We start from the raw sequence: 25,392 nt of genomic DNA, 5'->3' as shown, positions 1-25,392 counted from the left end.
TGCCTCTTGCAAGGTTCCATCCTGTTGATTTGTAGAGGGGCCTGGGAGACAATGCCTTCAGCATGCTGATGACACCTGGCTTTGTTTCCTACTCATCTGGCGCTGCTGCTGAGATTCAGTAATCTAACCCGATCTAATTCAATTGAATTGTAGCTTGGATGAGGGATACATCCGGCAGAAGACTTAACAATAGAGAGAAACAGCAAGAAGAACTGACTTGAATTATACCATGCTCCTTGATCTGTGGGAGTATGCCTGCTATTGATACTGGGGTCCGTAACCTAGGTCTTGGCAGATCCTCATCTATTCCTATGTCTCTCTAAATGGCAACATAGCCAACGCTGCATTTTATTGCCTATGCTTGGCATGGAAGTGCCTCCTTCTCTTTCACTTGCAGGCTTTGCTACCATCACCTGTGCCTTTTTCACCTCCATCTTGGATTGTTGCAACGCCACCTACGTGGGCTCAGATTGTCCGGGGACTAAGGTGGATGCGAAATGTGCCTGTTGTAGAAAGTGGTTGGGCTTGATTCACGGCATTTCATGCAGAGAGCATGTCAGCTGTTCAGAGACCTGCTCTAGTTGCTGCTTAAGTGAACTTTAAGGTGTTGGTTTTGATGTGAATGGTTTGGTGTCTGTTTACCTAGGAGACAGGCTCTCTGCTGGTGAGCATTGGAGACAGCTGAGCCAGTATCTCCTATATTTAATAGAGATGACACAGAGAGATCCTAATTTCTGGAATTCATTTCCCTTCTTGGTCAGACAGAACCAGGATTTGTTGACCTTCAGGATTCACAGCATGGCCCGTTTTTCCTTGGTGGGAGCAGTTTATTATCTAATTTGGAGGTCCTTCACTGTTACAAGGTAGATTGTATGTTGCAGTGGCTCTAGGTGGTAAAGGCAATTTGCTATGAAGGATATGTCTGTTGGATGTGACTTAAAATTTTGTGTAAATACCTAAGATCTCAGGTCCTTTAAAAAAACTGAAATAAGTAAATGTTGTATGCAAGCATAACCACATTGTGATAAATAGCACTTGCACAGTGTGTACTCATCCATCTCAGCCAGTACCACCTTTTAATATTCAAAATTTCAGACTAGTTTTAAGACAGCTGCTATTTTTGTAATGTCACTTAATTGTTGTTGTTTGTATGTTTACATTGCAGTAACACCTCGGAGCCTCTGCCCTGAACCAATTGTGCTAGGTGCTGTACAGATTCAGAGTAAAAATCCATCTTCCTTCCACATCACCAAGAACATGTGCATGTTCCCTCCAGAAAATGACCCTGCTCTAGGCTCTAGGGCTTGCGGCTTCTAGTGACATCACTTAAACCATCCTGGTTAGAAACACTTGTCTTATGACATTGAAGAGTGGAAATTCCTTCCTTTCCAGCTACATGTGGCATTTTGTTTCCAGGTCTAAGTAGCCACAAGACCTTGGAGCTTAAAAACGTAACATGCTGATGGATAGGAAATCAATTTTAGATTATTTTTAGATGCGTCAATAATTTATTAGCACTAATTTTTCCTCTCTGCCTACCATTAAAAAAAGAAAACCACACCATGTGGTTATAGAAAGGTTTCATTCACGTAATGATCTGGGATGACCTGCATGAGTTGTAATGCAGCCATTCCAAACACACACCAATGAAACTTTATACCACTGTGCTCTCCAGTCGTCCTTTGCTTTCCTCTGCTGCCAACCCGGGAAGGCAGGATTATGGCCTCATGGCTAAATCGGTATTCCCCCAGGGAGTACAAAATGGGCCTGTAATAGTGATAAATCACTCTGCCCCTAGTTTTCTCTTCCTCCTCGTTTCTTTTACAAGCTGCTCAGTGAAGGAGGGAGGGGGCCTTGGGGCCTGAGCCTAAGCCCATTGAAGTCAATGGGAGACTTTCCATTGACTCTGCTGGATTTTTGGATCTGGCCCATGCTTAGAGCAGTGACAGAGGAAGAGATTAAGAGTGTTTTGGACAGACTAGAGCAGGGAGAAGTGGTAAACTGAGAGAGGAGGAGCAGGATACAGTGTTGTAAGCGGAGATGTTGGAAGAGCGGACAGGTCTTTTAGCAGAAAGAGAGGAGGGAAAAGGGGAATGTTAACATGGAGTCATAGAAAAAGAGATAAAAGGCCCCGTAGCAACTCCACTGATGGGTCTGGTCCACAACCTGCATCAGGCAACTTGGAAGAAACAGAGGAGAGAGGAGGGTTCAAGGGAAATTAAGTGCTTATTGGGAGAGTCAAGGGGAAGACCTCGGTGATGCTGTGGTACATGTGCATTTTGGGGGAGATTTGCACAGTCACAGATGAGATTTAGATGCCCAAATTCCTTTGTGCCTTTGAAGATCTCCCCTCTTCATGAACCCTGAAGCTCATCCATGATGAGTAAGTAAAATAAATTGCCTGTAACTCATGCAAGGCAAACCAGAGGGCATCACTCCACCTGCCCCCAAGATTAGTCTCTGGAGCAGACACAGAGCAAGTGGTTATGCTAAGTGTAATTGGTTGTATTTCTCCTGGGCAGGGTTGGGATATTACTGGTGTTTGTACCATTTTTGGGAGCAGCAGCAGAGGGGAAAGAAATGGTCTATCACTTTGTCAGGAGAGAGGTATTATACCAGGGACACAGACAAAATCAAGCCTGACAATCAGCAGATGCCAAGCATCTCCGATAACATCAACAGCTTTCAGATCGTCTGTGCGTAAAAAGCAGCTCGTTAATGAAATAAATGTCCTGGTGGAGAATTTAAGATTCCCCTGAGTAACGAAGCACCAGAGAATAATGCTAAAAATACTAGAATGCCCTTGTATAAATCAGGGGAGCACTCTCACCTTGAATGTTGCATGCGGTATAATTTCCAAAGGGATATAGCAGAAAGGGAAAGGTCCAGCAATGCCCAATGGAAATGATGAGAGGCATGAAAAGATGTTCATAGGAGGAGAGAGTCAAAAATGTAGACTGGCATAGAGCGGAGGAGAATAAGAGGGCTCAGGGTAGAGGTATATAAAATAATGGTTGTCATAGAGGAGGTCAATTGGGCGCCTCTATCTAGCCTCTCTTATAAAACAAGAATAAAGGGATGCCCAGTTAAACTAATAAGCAATTAATTAATAACCAATAAAAGGAAAGGTCATTTTGAAACAGCATATACTTAACCTGTGAAACTCTCTGCCACAAGATAGTAAGTAACAAATCTAGTCTTCTGTTCAGTTAATCTCTTAAGCATGTGCTTAAAGTCCATCCCTACTCAAGATGGCATTTAAGCAAGTGCTTAATTTAAGCACGTGCTTAAGTCCCATTGCCTTGAATTGAATTTATGCATCTGCTTAATAGTCAGCACAGGCTAACTTGCTTTCCTGAACTAGGGCAATTGTAGGGTTAAAAAAATCAACATTTTAAGATTGCCAAAAAAAAATTGTTCAGTAAACAAAAATGTTTGATAATCTCTTGATAATATTTTCTATCGAAATAATAAAAATCGTGATAAATTTAGAAAAAGCCAACCTTCCTCTCAACTTTTTGCTACTGAAAAAAAGGCCATTTTTCACCATGAAATATCTTTTATTTTGGAAAAAGTTCCATTGACTTTACCAGTAAACCTTACAGAGGATATTGGTGGAAAATGCAGAAGACGTCAAACAGTTGGACACACTTATATAAATAGGTATTTAAAATGAATGTTGGGAAGACCACTCGACTTTTAGGGAGCCGAAAAGGAAAACTGCACCTGAGGTTAAAAGATCTTATTCTTCGCTAGCTAAGCTGCTAATTTTCTAGTGCCAATAGTACTCAGAGTGCAGGGCCTCCATTTCTCACAGTAGAACAGCACTGAATTCAGGCACTACAGAGTGTCATTCCTCCAGAACTAATTCAGCTTCCTTGATGCTCCTTTTTCTTTAATGAATTCAGGCTCTCATGACTCCTATAGCAGTGACAGACAGTGCTAACACTCATACGTACAGGGAGGAGAATTGCTATTCCCAGGAAACTGTGTGTGTGTGAATCCCAGTGCTGGGGTAAAAGTATTTAACATTGCACAAAGTCATTGCACCTACCTTTCATCTGCACTCAGATAACGGGTCTGACTTCCCCATTATTAATGATTATTTATTTATATTATGGTAGCACCTAGAGGCCACAACTCAGATCAGGGTCTCATCATGTTAGACACTATATGGACATGTAGTAGGATACAGTCTCTGCCCAGAGACAAGACAGACAGAAGGTGGGAACAGGCACAGAGACATGAAGTGTCTTGCTTAAGGCCATACAATAGGTAAGAAGCTGAGACTCCTGACTTGCTGCTTAGTGCTCCATCCACAGGCCCAGACTGGTCCAGTCTGACCTTTTGTTTTCTTTTAAGTTATTTCTTTTTTAAAGTAGTGACGTGAGCAACAGAATGTGCTGCCTCCTGCAATGTCATTCTTCGACATATAGGACTTCATTATGCGGGCTATGTAAACATTTGAATTAACTCAGCTCACTATGATTGTGCACTAACAACCGCATGCTCACAATTAGATATATGCAACATTTCGAACACCAGCGCAGAGGCACACAACTGTGTGAAAACCACGCATAAGTGGGAGACGCCCTGATCAGTGTCACATTTACTTTTGAAAGGAAAAGGTCTGTTTCAGGTGAACCACTTGATAAGTTTTTCTTAACTAAAAATGGATGAGTTAGCCATAGCATCTACATGTCTGTGGTATGTCAGTATCTCCATTCATAAAGGGAAAACAGTGAATCAGAATTTGTTATTCCCAAACTTCTAAACAATGAAACACTCTCCTGTAGGGATCATTAAAAGTCCTAGCAACAGTAGCTCATTGAGTGAGGAGCTGCGAGTCTTGAACCCAGCCTGAGGGGTTATTAGGAAGCCGTTGCATTCTGGCTGCTATCCAGCAGCTTGTTAGCATCTGGTGACTGGAGTGGTAAAGGGAACCTTAGCCCCACCACAGTCGCTGCCCACAGCAGTCCTGATTGGGGGAGTGCCCATCCCACTGATTGGTCCAGCAGTGCTATTTAAGACACAAGAAGCTGCACAGACAGCTTCCTGTAACTGGAGGAATTCCTGGTTGGCTGCTCCATTTGCCCTGCCTCCTTGCCTGACAGCTGAGCCCGGGATTCTGGCTTCCCTGCTTTGTTCCTGATTCCTGCCTTCCAGCCTTGTTTCTGACCCTCAGCTCAATCCTGACTCAGACTCCTGCTCCGACTGCAAGGTCTGGTCACTCAAGCCCTGGCTGTGACAAATGGGGCTACTCACATATGGAAGTGTTTGCAAGCTTGGAGCCTTTGGTTAAAATAATCTTTATCTGGGATGTAGATACGCGGGGGTGGAGTTTTCCAAAGCACACATCATTGACCCATCTCTGTGCTCACTGAAGTTCTCATTGATTTCAATGGGAAAAGAGAGGCCCATACTGAATGTTTTTGGTTAATTCCTCCCTCAGGCAATAGGTGCCGTAGAGAGGTAGCTTTTTTCATGAAAAAGTTAGTCTTCTAAGCAATAGGTTCCCAAATGGTGCTCTGTGAAGCATGTCGCAGTCACTAGTGGCCTGTAGACAGCTCTCTGGTCACATGGTGCTGGCTCTCTAACCTATCACCAAGTGCTAAACTGTGTTGAAAGACAGCTGCTTCCCTGCTGGTACTTTTCTATGCAGGCTGTGGCTTGAACAGCAACAGGTGGGTTATGCTAACGACCTCCAGGATCTGATTTGAATATGGATAAAAACCTCTTTAATATTTTAATGAAAAACAGACTACTGGAATTTGTGTGATTTATGGGAGACTTTAATTTCCCAGATATAGATTGGAGAACATGTGCTACTAATAATGGTAGGGTCCATATATTCCTGGATGTGATAGCCATCAGATTTCTTCACCAAATAGTCATGAACCAACAAAAGTTGATGCCATTTTAGCTTTAGCAGTGGTTGGTAGCAATGACCTCATAGAAGAACTGGTTTTAGAGACCAACCTTGGTTCAAGTGATCATGAGCTAATTCAGTTTAAACTAACTGGAAGGATAAACAAAAATAGACCTGCAACTAGGGTCCTTGATTTCAAAAGGGCAGAATTTAAAAAAAATTAAGGGAATTAGTTAGGGAAGTGGACTGGACTGAAGAACTCAAGGATCTGAGTGTTGAAGAAGTTTGGAATTGCAGAAACTCTCTAGAGCCTGCATCCCAAGCAAGGGGAATAAATTCATAGGGAAGGGTTGCAGATGAAACTGGATGAACAACCATCTCAAACAGGCACGTAAGAGGAAGTCTACAAGGAATGATGGGATGGAGCAATCCTTGCTGATATCTCTTGGCAGTCAGAAGGTGAAAGAGAACTTCCAAAAGCCAAGAAGAGTTGGACCTTGCTAAGGAAATTAAAACAAATACTAAAAGGTTGGTTTTTTTAGTCACGTAAATAAAAAGAAAACAGGGAAAGAAGTTAAGCACTGAGGATGGGTGGAGATTAAAGATACTCTTAATATGGCCCAAGCACTAAACGAATGCGTTGCCTCCCTTTATTAAAAAGGGCAATGAGGAGCTTGCGGGACAGTGGCAGAGTGGTTAATAGTAATGAGGACATGGAAGTAGAAATTACCACACCGAGGTGGAAGCCAAACTAAAACCCCTTAATGGGACCCAACTGGAAGAATATTAAAGGAACTGGCATATGAAATTGCAAGCCCAATAGCAAGGATTTTTAACGAATACCCTGTGACGGGAGAATCACTAATATAGTATCTATATTTTAAGAAAGAAAAAACAGTGATCTGGGAAGCTACAGGCCCATTAGTCTGACCTCGTTTGTATATAAGGTCTTAGAACAAATTTTGAAAGAACTAGTAGCCAAGGACATAGAGATAAAATACAACATGGTTTTACAAAAGGTAGATCATGCCAAACCAACCTGATAGCCAATTTTCTAGACCAAGGAAATGCAATAGATCGAATCTACCTGGTTTTCAGTAAAACGATACAAACAGTTCCACATGGGAAACTATTAGTTAAATTGGAGAAGATGGGGATTAATATGAGAATTGAAAGATGAGTAAGGGACTGGTTCAAGGGGAGACTGCAGTGAGTCATGCTGAAAGGTGAACTGTCAGGGTAGAGGGAAGTTACTAATGGAGTTCCTCAGGGATCAGTCTTGGAACCAAACTTATTTAACATTTTCATTAAGGACCTTGCCACAAAAAGTGGGATGTGAATACAATTTGCGGATGACACAAAATTGGGAGATTTTGCCAATATGGAGGAGATGTGCAATATCATACAAGAAGATCTGGACAACCTTGAAAATTGAAGTTTTAATAGTGCAAAGTGCAAGATGATGCACTTAGGGACTAACAACAAGAATTTTTGCTCTAAGCTGGGGATTTACCAGTTGGAAGTGATGGATGAGGAGAAAGACCTGGGTGTATTGATTGATCACAGGATGACTATGAGCTGCCAGTGTGATTTGGCTGTGAAAAAGGCTAATGTAATCCTAGGATGCATTAGGCGAGATATTTCCAATAGAAATAGGGAAATATTATTACCGTTATACAAGGCACTGATGAGACCTCATCTGGAATCCTGTGTGCAATTCTGGTCTCCCATTTTTACGGGAAAGATGAATTCAGACTGGAACAGGGGCAGGGACACTAGGATCATCAGGGGAATGGAAAACCTACCTTACAAGAGGAGACTTAAGGAGGTTGGCTTGTTTAGCCTAACCAAACAAAGGCTGAGGGGAGATATGATCACTCTTTATAAATACATCAGAGGGATAAACTCCTGGGAGGGAGTGGTGTTGTTTAAGTTAAGGACCAATGTTGGCACAAGAACAAAGGGATATAAATTGGCCATCAACAAGTATAGGCTTGAAATTAGATGAAGGTTTCTAACCATCAGAGGTGTGAAGTTCTGCAACAGCCTTCCAAGGGGAGCAGTGGTGGCAAAAACCCTAATTAGTTTTAAGACTGAGCTTGATAAATTTATGGAGGTGCTCGTCTGAAGAGATTGCCGACAATGGCGTATGGCCCATCTATTAGCAAATATCACTAATGGCTGGAGATGGGACACTAGATGGGGAGGGCTGAGTTACTACAGTGAATTCTGTCTGGTTGGTGGGTGTCGCCCACATGCTCAGGGTTTAGCTGATTGCCATATTTGGGGTTGGTAAGTAATTTTCTCCCAGGTCAGATTGGCAGCGACCCTGGGGGGGTTTCACCTTCCTCTGTAGTGTGGAGCACGGGTCACTTGCTAGTTTGAACTAGTGTAAGTGGTGGATTCTCTGTAATTTGAAGTGTTTAAATCAAGATTTGAGGATTTCAGTAACTCAGCCGGAGGTTAGGGGCAAATTACAGGAGTGGGTGAGTGAGGTTCTGTGGTTTGCGATGTGCAGGAGATCAGACTAGATGATCACGATGGTCCCTTCTGGCCTTAAAGTCTATGAGCCTCTGTGACTATGAAGGGGAGGGATGTAGGGTTTGTATAGTTGGGGAGGGGAGGGGAAGCAGGGTCCATGTTGTTGTGAAGAGGAGATATTGGAGAACCTTGTGAGAGAGGAGTGGAGGGGATCCATTGTGAGGGAGAGGGAAGGTGGATCCATGTGATAAAGGCGAGGAGGTGGGCCTGTGGGAATGTGAAGGGGTGGGGAAGTGGGGCCCATGGGTTTGTGAACAAAAGGTGTTCCACAAGACAAGAGAGACTCTGCACCAGGGAAGAGTTTGAGAACTGGTCTAAATCCATATCAGAATAGCGAGAGACATCCCGGTCCCCTCAGACTCTGTACTAAAAGGAATGTGTATTGCCAAATCCTGGCCCTTGGCATGTTTGTGGGATAGTCAACCAGGACCTTCGCAGCTCAACTTGGCTATGTAGCCATGGAGGCTAAAATGGCTTCTGCAGTGGTGGCCATATGTCACCTAAGCCACCAGCCAGCTCCTCCACAGAGCAATGCCCATGACTCCTGCATCTCTCCTCTGACTGCCCCACATGGCAATCAGGTGATGGGAGATGACATCAGATGAGACATTCTGAGAGGATAGAGTCTATCAGGCCAAAGACCATCTTCCTCGTAACAACCCACGTGGGAGCAGGGGAAGAGAGAAGGCCCAGATTCATCCCACCAAACCTCTTCCCCTTGGAGGAGGTGCTGGATCCCGGTCCTAGACCCTAGAGCTGTAGTAACCACTGTAGCCCCAGAAGGGAGGAGATGAATGTCAGGATCTGTGGATGAGGTAATATCTTTGACTGGTGAGAGAGACAAGCTTTCGAGCTTACACAGAACACTTCTTCAGGGCCAGTCAAAGATATTACCTCATCCAACTTGTCTCTTTAACATCCTGGGACAAACACCGCTACGACAACATACGTTCTTTGGATGGCTGATATGGGCTGGTAGTATTTGCGGGAGTGATTTCCTCTCCCCTCCCCCACCAGCACCAAAGCAGCTCCCACAGTCTCTCTTCCATAACAGTCTCAAGCTTTCTCAGGATCGGCTGGCTCAGTGCAGAGTTGAGTTACTGCAGCGCTAACAGGCTACCATGTCCACGTCCTGGGTACAGGGTTTGCTTCGGGGTTAAGACGTACTGAATGGGCTTGGGCAGAGAGATTTAGAAATCAATACTCAGTCAGGCAGTTCTTGTCCAGGAAAGATAATCGCTCAGGGCGATAAACTAGAACAGCCTGGAAGAGTAAATTCCCAGAATGGCCTGTGAGACAGAGGATGAATCCAGTCAAGGGGCTCTCAATACATTCAGTGTGTATGGTCCAGGGTATATTGAGGCTGTAGGCATGAATGATAAGGGCTGGGGCAGAAGAAATCCTGCATCTCTTCAGCTGCCAAGGTCATCAGCTTTTCCATAAGTCAGCGATGAGGATTAATGAGAATCACGATGAAAGGCGCAGAGGTCCCCCAGCCCTGAGCCAAAAGCAGCTCATCAGCACACAAACCGTTTTGTGTTCCCTGTTACCCAACCACATCTGCCTTCACATCCTCTGCCTCTCCGTGAGCCAAACTCCCCCCCGCCACCCTCCCTCCGCACAGTCAAATACTAGGGACACCCCCCTGCACCCTGTCATCTTCCACTAGCCAGGGAAAATGGATTAGGTTTCCTGTCATGGAGTAGGGCCACTTGATTTTAATAGCACCAGTTGTGGTAGGACTCTCAGCTAGCTGCATGATCCACCCTGTCAAAATGACAGCAACAGTTTGGCTTCTCTGAGACAGCTGATTTTTCCCAGAGCCTCTGTTTTCAAGGGTGTTTGTTAGGTTTGCAGTTCCTGCAGGGCCTCTCTGAGTGTGCAGTGCTGCACGAGCTCAGTGGGTAATGCTCTTTGCATCTGCCATGTTAAAGTGCTGGGGATGACTGATTCTGAGGTAAATATTAATTTCACAAAATTTCTTGTTAAAAGATTTTTCAGAAGTACCTACGTCCCAAATGGCCTTAGGCATTACAGTGCTGGTCATTGTAGTGCCTATCTTTTAGGGGCTTAGCCAGCCAGTGGAATCCACAAACCCTGTCTATGCTCCCTAATCAATGCATGGGGAGTGGAGTGGGGAGAGAGATTGGCTCCTAAATCCCTTGGGTGCTTTTGAAAATCTCACCCATTGTTAGGTAATTTTTAAATGCCTCTTAAGTGATCTGCTGCTTGTTGTCTAAACCTGGGACCTCCTGATCATCTGTTTATGTTGTCACTGCTGCTGAAGCTACTTCTCCTTTACTTTAGCGTCTTGTCTTAGAGGGGACAGTATTTTAAAAGGATTCCAGTTCACAGTGAACCAGTGATCAAAGGCAACATAATCTTCTGTAGGGCCCCAGAAAGGTGGGTTTGAAGAACTGTGGAAATTCAGAACAGGAGCTTAGAGGCAGTGTCGTCCGGTGAGTAGGGCACTGGGCAGGGAGTCTGGAGAGCAGTGCTTTATACCCGTCTCTGCCCCTGACTGGCTCTGTGACCTTGGGCATGTCCCTTCATCTCTCTGGCCTCTGTTCTCACCCCACCCTCTGTCACTCTGGTCTAAGGTTTTCAAGGCAAGCAATGGCTCTTGCTATGCGTCTGTACAGAATCTAGCACAATGACCTGTATGTCCTACTCTAATACTAATATAGCTGATGGTGCCCTAGGGGACTCCTATTGCATACCCTCCTTTCCCCTTCCACTGAAATTTGTAAAAATGAAATTGGGTTTAAAGAACTGGCTGCTATTCAGAGCCAGGAATTTTGTTTTTCCATAGGCAGCCTGTGGTGCATAAGCATTTATGGTCTGTGTTGAAACACACACCCTCCCCCGCCCCAAATCAGTCTACAGTGAAATAATCAATTTATGAAATGATTATGCAATTCTGAGCTCAGATTACTCTGTGAAAAACTGCTGTGTCTGAGCTGACCAGGCGGCTGTTGATTACTTACCACGTCCCACCTATAAATGCTGGGGGGAGTGGACCAAAAGCGGTACATTCAGAGGAGTGAAATGAAATTAATAAGGAATAAAAATGAAAGGATAACTTCATATGGTGCAGTGCTCCAATTAATGCAGCCAAAGCAATCCTATTAAGGAGACTCGCGGTGGGATAGCTTGCTGTGAACCCCCAGCAGCTTGCTGGCTGATGTCAGCAGATGAGATTGTTCTTGGTTGCTTCGGTTTGGTTCTCCCCAGGAATACTGTGCTGTTGTAATCGCTGGAGTTATTATAGAAGTTTTAGGGAGGTGGAGATAATTTGTCCAGCCAAGCGGAAAAAAATAGAGACAAAAAGAGGAAAAAATACAGGAGAGAGAGAGAAAGGCAAAAGGTCTTAGAAAAACTGTGTTGTTTTCGGCTCCTGCCAGCAGTATCTGTGTGCATAGAAAGTAGTTTATTGTAAGCGAGAGCTGAGGATACCTGCCAACATTGGAAAGTCCTTAGTGGTAATACATTATGTTTTTGAAATGCCGCAATGACAAATCAGTCCCTTTTGTTTGTTCAGCTGGGCTAGTCTCTGGTCTGTCAGCTTCTCTCCGCTGTCTTTTTTTTTTTTCTTCAGCTGATGTAAATCAGTGCAGCTCCATTGGAGTCCAGGGAGCTATCCTGATATACACCAGCTGAGGATCTGGCCCATTGGTCTCGTCTTATGAATGTTGTTCCAGCTCAGAGTTCTTGTGTCCACAGCCCAGACTCCATTAGGACAGCTATGCAAAACTCACGCTTGCTTTCTGCCTCTTGAGTCCTCTCTCTATCCCGCCATCCAGCCCCCGAGCCATAGGTGCACTCCCGCTGGAATCAAAGGGAAGAATATGCCCCTAAATCCTGGGGCTCCCTTACTGTGTTGAGTTTCTTGCTGGTAGCACATGGCTTTCAACAGGCGATCGGCTGGAATCCAAAGTGTTGGTCTTAACCTAAAAGTCTGGAGTTGGCTTGGGTCCTAGTTACCTAAGGGCCCTCCACTTCCTCTGTGCCATGCTACTACAGAGGCTCTCCGGGAGGGCTTTGGGTGGAGCTGCCTCATTGCAAAGGGGTGGACATGGTTGGCAGGTTATTCTCTTTGAGGGTTCCTTGAGTTTGGAGGTCACTCCCCTGCCCCACCAGAGCCCAGGTGTGTTAAGCTCCAGGCAAGCTGCAAACCCAGCCATTACCATAATCGGAATCCTTTCCAGCTGGTCAAACATTGCTTAGGGCACAAATAAGGCTCCACCACCCCTGTCTGTCCTGGGCCTCTCCAGCGTGGGTTGCCCTATCGGGAATTAAAACTCACCTTGGCATAACTCCCACAGGGTCAGTGGAACACACAAGCCTTCCCAGCACGTCTAGGTGCAGTCCCCAGGGATGTGGGCTGCCGAGGTAACTACTAATAAAAATCATGGGGAAAGGGCAGGATCGTGTGTAAACATAGAGAAAATAAAGAAGGCAGGTTTTTCCTCTTCTGTGTTGGGATATTATAGTAGCCTACACGTGCAGCTGACTGTTTTTTAGGGAATATTTGTGCGTGGCCATTGAAGTGACGGGCAGGGTAAATTTTTATCCCCTGGGCAAAATCACTAGAATCCCCTACAAATAAATCATCTACTTGCCGTCCCCTTGCCAGACACTTTTTTAAAAATGATAGTTACATTGACTGGTCATGTGAAGTCACCCCTGCTCCTCAACCACATACGTGTGTGTGTGTGTGTGAGAGAGAGAGAGAGAGAAAGAAACCCAAGGCCAATTTGGTTTGTACCCTTCAGAACATAACCAGGTATCATCTCTGAGACCCTATTAAGGCTGTTCTCAAGACTCTTTTAAGTCTGTGATCAGCTCTTAAGGTGACTTTGAAATTCAACAGACATCCTTGAGATCAGTTTGTAATTGAGGAACACGAGTACGTTGCACACTAATGTACTTGATCCATTAAGACACAGCCTGCAGGGTATTTTGATGTGTTTCTTTGATACTTCAAGCAGTATACTATAGACAGTCTGTTTGAATGAATAAATAAGAGAGACAAGGTGGATGAGGTAATATCTGTTATTGGACCAACTTCTCCTTTTTCCTTTTGATTCGTGTTGTGGAGTTTCATTTCAGATGGTAAAATTCAATATCTCCTACTGTTGTTTGCAGTATTGTTGTAGCCATGTTGGTCCCAGGATATTAGAGAGACAAGATACGGAAGCAAAAAGACATTCAAGTTATCCTCACTGAGGGGACATAGGCTCAAGGGTGCTGTTCTCTTATTTCTTAAGGCCCTGTGTCCCCTCAGTGAGGATAACTAGAATGTCTTTTTGCTTCCCTATCTTGTCTCTTTAATATCCTGAGACCAACATGGCTACACCAACGTTGGATGAAATAAGACACCCTGTCCACAAAAACCTTCACACAAAACTGAGACCTGATCAGCTGTTTCTTTTCCTCTGTTTCACTTTTGTAACCATTAGCAGAATGCAGCAGCCGTCTCATCCTAGAGCTTGTTCTCACAAGACTTCTGCCCCAATTTGGCAGCTCCAGGAAGAGTTTTGGATAAACACGCATATGCTATCTATATTATTTAGGGCCTGTCTACACAGGAATACTCAGGAAAATTAATCCGATTAACATAAAACGGGTATTTAAAGGGGATTAGTTAAGATACATTAAACCCTTGTGTGGATGCTCTTACTCAGAATTAAAGTGACCTTAATTTGGTTTAGTTTAATTCACTTTCAAAGGGACGCCTGGGCAAACCCAGTCTTGACTCACTCTAGCGCTTCCTCTGATCTACCCTGCCTTTTCTTCCTTGCACCGATCTTTCCCCCCTGCCTACAATAGCACTCCCTGCTGACCTCCCTAAACCTCAGAAGACTGACCAGCTTTGATGCATCTCAAGGGTTAAATCTGAGTTAAGTCAGTCCCCCATTTTCACATAATCTGCCAAGACACTGAGTCCAGGCTCCTGTGTTCTCTCCACTACAGCTGATGACATTGCAACCACCTCAGGCAGGGTTAGCTTCAAGCCACTTCCTGCTCAACTTCAGGATGTACTGGGGAAATGTGAAACCCCAATTTTGGGCCTTAGCAGCAACGATGTTTTGTTTGTTTGTTTGTTTTTAAATTACATCATCAAATGTATTTATCTGGAATTTTAAAATCTTGGCATGCATTCTGTTCATGGGCCAGGGTCTTAAAAAGGATTTCATTTCACCTTTTCTTTTTATTTCCCCTTGATTTATAGAGACAAATTCTATTTACACCTGCGTATCCAAAAGCAGAATTTGGCCTATAGGTTGCAAACTCAGCTCTGAGATGGTTTAACCTAATTAAAGCTGGAGACTCTGAGTCAGATCCTTCACTGCTGTACATCAACATAGCTTCATCCATTTCAGCTGGACCTAATTCTGCTCTTACGCACACCCATTTAAGTGAGTGCAGAATGGAATCCTTTTACTCACGGTGTGTCCTTGCCAAATGGAGCGTTTCCCAAGCTCATTCTGAATGACTTATGTTTAGTTTTCCTTTTGGATAGGTCCAAATTCTGAAACCAGAAAGCTGCTCTGTATTGTGAGGAGAAGGAAGAGATCTGTCAGGAGTTTTGGGGAATAAAAATCCTAGAAAGAGGATGGGTTTTTTTTTCCTCTTTCCCTTCACCGGAGAATGAAACTGTAACTGCTCAGAAAAAAGCCCTTCGCTCTGAAAACAAGTGCTCTGTGGATCTCAGACTGCTTAGCTCAGCTGATGGAAGTATGTTTATTATGAAAAATGAAGGCTGATGCTGTGCAATTGTAAGTGACGTTACAAAATTCATCTGAATTAATGCTTTGGGATTAAAATCTGTCTCCATCCATGACATATTTATACAGTTAACTCATTGAAGGTCATTCAGAGACCAAGCAATTAGGAAACAGTGTATTTTGAAGTGCGTACAGTGTGTTGAATGACTGTCGTTCTGACACGCACAAAAGCTAAGTTAAAATACTGACGTTTAATTTACAAAGTCAAGTGCTCAAAAGTTGCAAAATGGCAGATTTAATGTTGCTTGTGAAACTTTAATTCTGCCCCCTTGTGCGTATCCCCTCTGTGGACTGAATGAGGCGGGGTCCTGTGGAAAAAGCAGTATGTGATCATAGAATTAAAGGTGTCATAATACAAAGACAAAATGGAATTTCTCGGGACAAAGAAAGGGCTCTTTTCTGACCCCGGCGATTTCTCCCTGCTGAATTTTAGAGGCTTGCTGCAAACAATGGAGATGTTAGAGCTTCTCAAAAAAAGGTTGCAAAATCTTTTATAGGGGAAAATATCAGGCAACCTAAATATAGGGGCTGTTCCTTTTCTTTAATCCTCAGTGTCCTGAGTCCAGAGATTTGATGATCCCTCCTGCTGTATTACCCGCACTCTCTCTGACGTTCTCTCTCCCTCTCATACTGTGATGGGCTGTGTGAACTCTGCACTGGTACTAAAAGGGTTAAGGGAAGCTAGAGAGCACAATTAGTGCCCATGATGGCGGCTGGAGGGTGTGCCAGGTTTAATTAAGACTGAAACCAAGCTTGAGAGGAGCTGCAGGAGGGAACTGGGACAGGTCATGAAGGAAGAAAGGAAGCAGGAGTGAAGGAAACACTTGAAACAGGTCTGGGAGAAAACCTGAGGGGTCAGCAGCTTGGTTGGGGGGAGCTGGTGTCAAGGGAGGAAAGTCCTGTGAGGCAGCACTTTGTAGGAGAGCAGTCAGGCGCTTTGCAGAGCCTGGGAGGGCAGTGAAAAATGTGTTCAGGATTGGGCCTAGCAAGGCTGGAAGAGCGTATGTTCCTTTGCATTTAGTTTGGACTGTGGATATGCAGTGGGAAGGAGTGAGAGGGAACGGGACCTGGCTGGAGGGCCAAGTCATAAGAAGTGGCCCACCAGCAGGCTTGAATGGCATTTGGTGAAGACAACTGAGAAGGCCTTGCAGTGCCCAGCTATAAAGGGTCGTGCATGCCCGTCAACCCTTTTACAAATACCCTCTAACCTTCTGTCCGAGAAGGATGGGGCGGGGCTCCCTTTTGAAGCTAACACAGTGTAGTCCCCAGTCCTGTACAAGGATCCTACTGCTGAGCTGACCCTCCCATGCTCTCAAATTCTCTTCCAGATTCAAGGCCGTAGTTTCTTAGTTGTCTGGAAGAGCCTCAGTCGGTTGATACGAAACCTCACCTCCTCTCTAATGGGTAGAATGACATAGCTTTACAGCACTCTGAACAGCTGTCTCCATGGGGGCAAGAGACCAAGTGCAATTATATGCATCTTTAGGATAACATGTAAAATGCTGAACTAGCAAAATAAGAGTTAAAGAGGGGCTGATTCTAATGAAAGAAAGATGTACAGATGTGATGGAAATCCAGCCGAAACTCCATTTGTTATTTATTACATTGGGCTCAAGGATTCAGTAGAAGATGTAAGCAAAAAAAAAAAAAAAATTAAGCACAATGGGCACCCCTCTGTCTTAAAACAATATTTTCCCTCAAAGTCTGAAGCTCTGTAGGATGGATGTAGCTAACATGTGAGCATACACTCTCACTAATTAGACCAACATGAAATGTCCAGGCCTGAGCAGCGTCATGCCAAGAATGTTATGGAAAATGGCCAAGTGTTTTTGTTGACATTGCTAAAGTAGGGCTTCATTTAGCAGCACCTTCTCTAAGCCAAAGCGGAGAGAGAAGATGGGAAAGATTGTGTGTGTGAGAGCGGGGAAATAAGAAACAAAAGTAATAACAGAATAAAGAACGAGGAGGACTTGTGGCGCCTTAGAGACTAACCCATTTATTTGAGCATAAGCTTTCGTGGGCTAAAACCCACTTCATCGGATGCATGCTGTGGAAAATACAGTAGGAAGACATATATATACACAGAGAACATGAAAAAATTTCATGTTCTCTGTGTATATGTATCTTCCTACTGTATTTTCCACAGCATGCATCCGATGAAGTGGGTTTTAGCCCACAAAAGCTTATGCTCAAATAAATTTGTTAGTCTTTGTAAGGTGCCACAAGTACTCCTTTGCTGATACAGACTACCACGACTACCACTCTGAAACCTAATAGCAGAATGTTACCTTTCACCAGATTACTCACAATATTCATGAAAATGAAACCATCCTGTAATCTGCAAAGACATGACTGATGGATGGACCAAAATATTCAATTGGAGATGATTGCTGGTTTTGGTACACAGGGTTGTTTTTGATCATTTCCAACAGCCGGATATGCTTTAAGCACTCATAGGAGTCTTGGTTCTGTTCCGATGTGTTGTATTTTCAAGTTTGTTATGCATAAATTACAATTAGTTTTGGTGGCCAATTTGTCGTCTTTTGCCTTCACGATTGTAAACTCCCACTTCATGCGTGACAATTTGGGGTGTCTGTGGACGGTTCAATCAAGCTTGTCTGCAAGGAGGGCTGGTTTGGAACAGTGGCTTTTCCCCCCGATGGAGAACAAAGGAACCAGGTGGTGGTGGTAGGACTTATAAATTCAGAGGGACTCAGAGGTGCAAAGCAAGCTTGTGCAAGAGAGGGGAAGAGAACTGCATGTTTTCATAGCAGAGGGGTCTTGTTTAACTGCGGGACCAGCCAAGGTTAAAGGCAATTGAGCTGGAGCAGAGGGGGAGACTCCATTATTTGGAAGAAAAATCATGAGCCGTAAGAGAAGGTTCTTGGCCACCCCAGAGAACTTCACCCCTAAGCCCAAAGAATGCTCCAGAGTGGTAAGGAAACAGAGGCCAGGAAATGTGTATAGGTGTTTTATTATTTTATCTGGCTCTGTATGTCTTCTGTGCTATATAAAGAGTAATTGTGTTTAGAAACCTTTGCAAAGCCTGTGCATGAGCCATCTGCAACACCTACTATGTGTCCCTGAAGATGTGACCTGTAACCCAGAGTAACCACAAGATCGAGCTCTGGAAAAGGGGTGCTAAACTAATGGGAAATCTGAGACTAGTCCTGGGGGGCTAGGATCGCTGGACTGCAGGGCCTCGGTTCTGTGAAGGCGTAGCAGATAGTATCTGTATCAAGGAAGTGTGAAAAGTCCCTTGGGAGAATATAGGTGCTAGCCTCTTTATCCTCCTCAGAACAAGAGCATTCATCTCGTGTCCTTTTCCTCTAGGTTATGATGTCCTGAGCTATCCTGTGGAAACTTACGATAAGTGGAGTGGGAGGAGGCTGCTGCAGGCAACAGAGGACAATGCCACTGAGATCCCAGAGGAGACAGAAAATCGATATGTCAAGAACTGCACTGAACCAGGTAGGAATGAATAATTCCTCCTCCTCCTCCTTTTGAGGTTATAGCCAGCTGTCCTAGCTACTGAAATTCTGTACTGATGCCACCAGGGGACTTTGGTTGCACAAATGCTGTACGTATTAGTTTTAGAGTCCTCAGACACTCTAATCATATAGCCCCAGATGTATTAATGTTGCAAACTCCCTCTCCTGATGAGCCCCACAAGTTGGCAGGTATTGGCTACCGAGCAAGGCAGATATTTGGGATGCTTTAGTAGCCGAATTTCCAGATTAAGCAAGGAGATGGGAAGGTTGAGATCATAGGAGGAATGTTTTGCATATTTACTGCCTGGAAATGTAACTCGAACCTTGGCATAATGGTCAGGAGTCAGGTAACTGAGACTCTCACCAATAGGATGATGGTCTGGAAATATGGGATGTTGTCTTATAGTAACAAAAAAAATCAAAAATTGATTTTGGAGGAGGGATTAGGTGGAGCTGAAGCTGTTTTTTGAAGCTACCTTTGCAAGTTGTTTGCTTATTCTAAAAGCCTCCGTCTTTATTTACAGGGTTATATCCTTTCACCATCATTAAAAAACAAACCACTTGCAGCTCTGCACAAAACTTTCACAGCTCTTCCTGAGCATAAAAAAAGAGTAGAGATTCTTTAGTTTGCGTTCACTTGAGTATGTATCACCTTTGATTTACCTAACTGAAAACCCTGATAATAAATCACTAATGGTAGGGGAAGCTTTATAGGAAACCCAATCCTGTATTTATTTTTTTAATGGAAGAATTTTGATGTGGTTCGAAGTTATGGAAAGAACTTAAGGCAGTTCTCTAATCTTCAGAGGATTATATTGGTTAACCTCTCGAAGAAATTCTGTTAAATACAGTTTGTATTGTAACTCTGTGCATATATATTTCCCCCTTTGTAATCCTTAATAACATTTCTGAGACAGTTGGATGATTATGGTCCATTTTCAAAGACAAATATATTGCAAAAATTATTATACCACTCTTTCCTTGATTATAATCCTCCCATGCAAAGAAGATCCCTTCTTACACTTTCATACCAACATTTGTAATAATCCATCTTCCTCTCTTTCTGAGCATAACATCTGCTGTCTCATCACCATAAGCCTTTTCCATTACTATCCCAAAATAAATTTTGTCTATTTGAAATGTGTTTTTTGCAGGCGTGTGAAGAACAGTAATCACACGAGTTAACTGTGTGGTTTCCATGAGATAAAGCCGAAATGGGAAATGCAAATTACGATTGTTACCATGAATTGCCATGAGGTGATGATGAAATATGTTGTTTTATGGTAATTATGAAGCTAATTAACACGTTGTTGGCTATTGTAGACAAGTAGGATTCTAAAAATGATTTCTCTGTCATTGAAAGCTGATGGTGTTTTTGTAGTCCACACCTAGCCAGCCCTAAAGGAGAAAAACATGTTCTTTGTTTGTCTCCTAAACGTTTGAATAAGCCCCTGAGTTAGAGCTGCTCAAAAAGGAACACTTTTCCCTTGGACAATTCTGATTCGACAGAGTCTAGATGTTCCTCGAGAACATAGATTCCATCAAAATGTTTGACGAAACACCAGCCAGGCTTGCTGCCTCTCAGCCCAGTTTCCTGCCAGCCCGACTAGGTACCCCTGGCTTCCTGATCCCCCGGGCAGCTGCCTTCTGGCACTGCCCAACCACCCAGGCAACTGTCTGCCTGCAGAATCAGGTAGCCCCAAGAGCCAGCTGCCCGGAGAACTGGGCAACTTGGTGCAAGCCCGTTCTCCCGAAATGGAATTTTTCATTCTTTGAAAAACTTCAAATTATTTTACTTTTTCATCCTGATTCAGAGAAATTCACCTCTCATCCACCCCCCCATGCCAAAGCCAGAACGTTCTTTGAGAGGGAAATTCCATTTCCCAGCCTGCCTTTCTCTTTTCTTCTGTCCTAGCATGGGAAGAACCTCCTTTTAGCAAAGCCCCAATAACAACTTTCACATTTACACACATGGACAGGGTGTGTTGTGATTTCATTCACTGCTAAGCTTCACTGATACTGATCATTCTGCCACTGCTAAACAAAACTGACTTGGGGCCTGATCCAAAGTCTTTGAAGTCAAAGCAAGTATTCCCACTGGCTCCAATTGATGCTGGATCTGGCCGTTACAGAGTAACTTGTCTACTGTGATATCTACTTCCAAACTGATGATAGAAGGTTGAATATAAGGGGTAGAAGATAGAATCTGACAGGCAAGAAGGCTGTAGTCACAGGATGTATCTCTTTGCCGTCGTACCCATAAAGGATAGTATAATTTTTTGTGTCTTGTTTAGTTACAAAACTGCATTTTCATTATGAAACCTGGAGGTTTCTAACAACAATGGGTTAGAATTTTTAGGAAAATTTCATCCCTTTCTATGTTGAAATGTTGATGGAAAAGTTGAATCAAAATTTGCAATTTTGACTATTTTTGCTATATTTGGCTTTTATTTTTCTGTTAGCCTGCAGTGCAAATTGGAAACACATTTTTGTGTAAAAATGTATATGTCTCTTCTTTTAACACAGTGTATTTTTTCAGTTTCTTTTGAGAGCATAGTCTTACATTTTGTGCCTGCTGTCTTTTTTTTTTTCTTTCTCTTTTTTAGGTAGTTTTCAAACAGTGGTCACTAAGGCCTGGTCTACACTACTAGGGGGGACTAACTAGCACTGCAATTCAATTCAACGTGAATAGCTGAGAGCTGCTACCTTCTTAGAACTTCTTCCATTCGCCATCGCCCAGACGCCGAACCGAACTCCCGGCTCCGTCCTCGCTAACTCCAGCTGCAGGGTGGGGTGGAGTTTCGAACTAGCGCTTCGGCTTCGGAACTCGCGTCTAGATCAGGCGCGATAGTTCGAAACTCGAGAAAAAAGAATCACCGTGCACGACCGCTGTAAGTGTAGACTAGCCCTAAGTAAGCCAGTTAAAGAATTTTATTAATTAAGATTCACACAAAATACCATTTGCTTAATTTCCTTTGACATATACATTTAAATGCATTCTGGAAATGATGATTATTAATAATGATAAATAAATAAATAATACCTAGCTTGTATGTAGCATTTTTCATCAGTAGATCTCGAAGCACATTCTGAGCTCTGTAATACTTGTGTCAACACCACTCAAGTTAATGCAGTTACCCTGGTAGAACCGACAGAATCTGGCCCATGTATGTTTTTCTACAGTATTTGTATGCATACTTTAAAATACTTGTAACTTCTCACTCTGTGAAACCATCACTAGTTACTCTGTTGGAATTATGAATGAATGGGATGAATTCGACCCATTATCTTTGTAATTCACTGAACATTGTATGTTACGCAATTCCCTCCGATCCCATTCCATGGAGCGTGTGAGTCTGTTGCAGCCCTTAGATGTAGAGCCTGGCTCTTTAACTCAAGCCGTAGGAACTCCTGCTATTAGCTCTGGAAGATCCTTGGTTCAGTTTTAGGTGTTGGCCAAAACTGGAGATTGGCACGTCTTTATTTATAAAACCTGTCAAACATAGAATATGCAATGCTGATCTACTATCCATCACTACCCGTCTCTTTCGTATTTTATCAGTACATGCAGAATTTGTTAGCTAATGTCAATATATTTGGATCACACACCCGGATCTTTTGTGAGCAGCCTATTCGAGAAGCTACTGCAAGCTAGAACCAGTTCTAAAAGCTACAAAAGGTGCCCATCCAAACTAGAATACAGCTGTTAAAAAAAAAAAAGGCACATTGCAAACTGCGATGAAATTCGCTTCTGGATTTATAATGGAAACCATATTTTTGCAAATATATTCATTAATTTTAGCTACATATTCTTACTAGCTCCCAGCACCTGCAAGTACATTTGAAATTCATATTGTTTGCTGTTGGGCCTGGTAGACAAGAGACAGAATTTGGGTGGCAATGTTATTTATTATTTGTATTGTGGAAGCACCTAGGAACCTTAGTCATGGATCCCATTGTACTAGGCACTACATAAACCCAGAACAAAATGATGGCCCTTGCCCCAGGGAGCTCGCGGTGGTGGGATGTGCTGGCCGCCGCTTCCTGCAGCTCCCATTGGCTGGGAAGGGCAAACCGCAGCCACAGGGAGCTGCCGGCGGCCATGCCAATGTAAACAAACTGTCTCACAGCCCACCAGTGGATTACGCTGACAGGCCGCAGGCTGCCCACCACTGGTTTACATTCTGTGCATTTCTACTCTCCTAGACACAAATCCTGCAATCAGATCTGCACTCCACTGGAGTCAATGTGGTTCCACATGGGTGCGGCTGATTATGCTCCTAGGTAAAAGAAATTCTGTCTCCTTTTTGCAACCATCACCTTTTCCTCCCCGCTTGGTTTCAAAGCAGTGATCAGTGGGATTATGCAGCACTTTTACTGATGCAAATCTTGTTTAAGTTAATGGAAAGCCTCCCACTGTGACTTAAGTAAACTTTAAATCAGGTCCTGTTTGCTCTCTTATTCTGAGCTAGAAATGCTGTATAGAAATGTAATGGATGAAACGTGTTGTGGGGGGAATCCAAAGTTGCTCATCACCAGCCATAAAGGAAAGGGGCCTGATCCTTCACCTCCGCTGTATCAGCTGCAGGATCAGCTAGTTTTTTATTTTGATTCAGGTTTAATGTGAACATTTTGGATATTCTCCTAGCTTCACCATTCAAAACCACAGCTAGAAATGATGGTGAGTAATCACTTTGAAGAAAAGATTTTTATTAACCATACCATGCATTTCAGCTTTTAAGACCATGTGCCACTTTAACAGTTGTGGATCTTAAATGAATTAGAGTGAATATTGACTATTAATTTAAGGAGCTCTCCTACCATTTATTTTTTTTAAACGCAAAGGGACATGTGGAAGGATTTTGAGAGGACACCAGTTTTTTCCACACTGTGTCTGTGCAAACTGTTCATACACATAACCATAATGAACAAAAGTTAATAATCTTTCGACAGTTGGGCTCACAGCATAAGCAATATAAATAAATACAATCAAATGACTTACTGTAATACAGCAACCGAGTGATAATTTCTCTAAGTAGGGAGTTTGCACAGAGGAGATAGGCCAGGAAAACATGCTAGATAGCAGCTTCTTAATTAACAGTGGCCCACAAGAGGCCAAAGGACCAGGAGGCTGGAACTAGGCAGGGATTTTATACTCTAGACTAATGAATAATTTTAAAGCCTCTTCTCAAGCATGTAAGTAAAAGAGCCTGATAATATGCACTTCAAACAATTCAGTGCCGCCTAAGATCTTCATTTTTCAGAAGGTCTTTAAAAATCACTGCTATCAAAGGATGCTGCCGGGCTGACTGCTAAATAGCACGGAGGCTCTGTCATGGGGGCCCTGGACACATTGGGGTGAAATTTGCAGGGAAATAACCATGTAGCTGCCACTTGTGTTAAGGGGAATCATTATATTCTCCTGTATCACACTGGAAATTTACTCGGAGCGCTGTAGAGAAGTGGGCACTCTTTAAAAAGAAAAATGAGCATGACTGGAGTCCAGCATGATGCAAGGGCACCATATGCATTAGGCCTCTCTGCAGTCCACACGGGCTGCGACCCCTTTGCTGATTGCAGGATCCAGGGCCTTAGCCTAGGGGACAGAGGGTTCAATGTACAGAGTATATAATTAAGGGGGCAGAATGAACCACCTTCACATGTGTACCAGTGTCACAGTTTGATTTTTTAAAACTGTGGTCTGCTGTTACATCAGCCGATTGGACTTCTTTTGAAAGAGACTCCCTTCCAGTAGTTTCTGAGGAGAATGCAGGGTGTGAACACCTCAGAAATGATTGAATCTATTCATTTTCTGAAATGAGCATCACAGAATATTAAAGCCATAAATTCCAGATTCGCTTTTGTTTTAAACTCCCTCTTCCTTATTTAGCGACAGATTGTGTTTGCTGTACATCCAAGTACCTCTCAAACCCCGGCAATGCTGATCCTGCCTGAGACCTAAAATAGCTCAAAAACCTTCAGCATAGCCTGGCTGGGCTTCCAGGCTAGAAGTATGGGATACTAAAGTGGAATGGGCTGTCAGGTACACGTAGTGTCGTGGGTTCATTTTGCCGGCTGCACGGAAGGTTATACTGTAGCTCCCATCCATGCCTTTGAACGAGCAAGAGTGCGATCAGTCGGCATTTCTAAGTGCTTAACCAAAGAGGCAAAATCTGAGCGCTCTGGCCCTATATGTCACCGTGGAGAAATCATAGAAATTAAACTTGGAAAAGACTTATTTGGCCCTTTTAGGTTGTCAGAGTGGTGCAAACGAACCTTAGGGCCAATGTGCAGGGTAATGGAGAAGCAGACCATTAGGTCAATTAGCTGATCCTTCTGTCCGATCAGGATTATTAATGCAGTAGGGGCACAATGAGCTAGGCAGATAAGTAACAAGTGCTTTAGCCCCATTGCAAGAACATAAAAAAGTCCTGTTGAAAGAGTGCAGCGTACAGTCTTTTTTCAGATGTCCTGAAGCAAATGGCTTGAAAAAAACTTATTGATGCTGAACAGCCATGGTGAACTATCTAGAACTGAGGATCCCAGTCTGTGCTCCATGGACAATGGTGGTTGAAGAGTCCCTTTCAGGTGGTCCGTAGAGCTGCTTCTTTCAGCATCAATCAGTTTTCAAGCACCGACGTTTTCCCCCCTACTTGCAGCCCAATCCTAGACTCTTCGGAGGACTGCTCAGAGGTTTTTC

The 25,392-nt window shown here is 43.5% G+C and overlaps 1 protein-coding gene across 8 annotated transcripts in view; it reads left to right on the top strand.

The window, feature by feature from the left end:
• Nucleotides 1–25,392, top strand: part of SLC24A3 (solute carrier family 24 member 3) — a 356,171-nt gene that overhangs the window by 42,312 nt on the left and 288,467 nt on the right. For 7 of the 8 annotated variants that reach the window (XR_005595867.1, XM_039529110.1, XM_039529108.1 and 4 more), the window contains one exon: nucleotides 18,535–18,672. Coding sequence is in view for 5 of the 8 variants with exons in the window: in XM_039529110.1 (XP_039385044.1) it covers nucleotides 18,535–18,672 (138 nt within the window). In the remaining 3 variants the exon portion in view is untranslated. Of the gene's footprint in view, nucleotides 1–1,170; nucleotides 1,223–18,534; nucleotides 18,673–25,392 lie in introns of those variants that run through there. The other variant, XM_039529112.1, reaches the window with a different exon arrangement.

Source organism: Mauremys reevesii, linkage group 3 (genome assembly GCF_016161935.1).
Source record: "Mauremys reevesii isolate NIE-2019 linkage group 3, ASM1616193v1, whole genome shotgun sequence".
NCBI classification, from domain to species: domain Eukaryota; kingdom Metazoa; phylum Chordata; order Testudines; family Geoemydidae; genus Mauremys; species Mauremys reevesii.
This window is presented reverse-complemented; position numbering and strand designations above follow the sequence as displayed.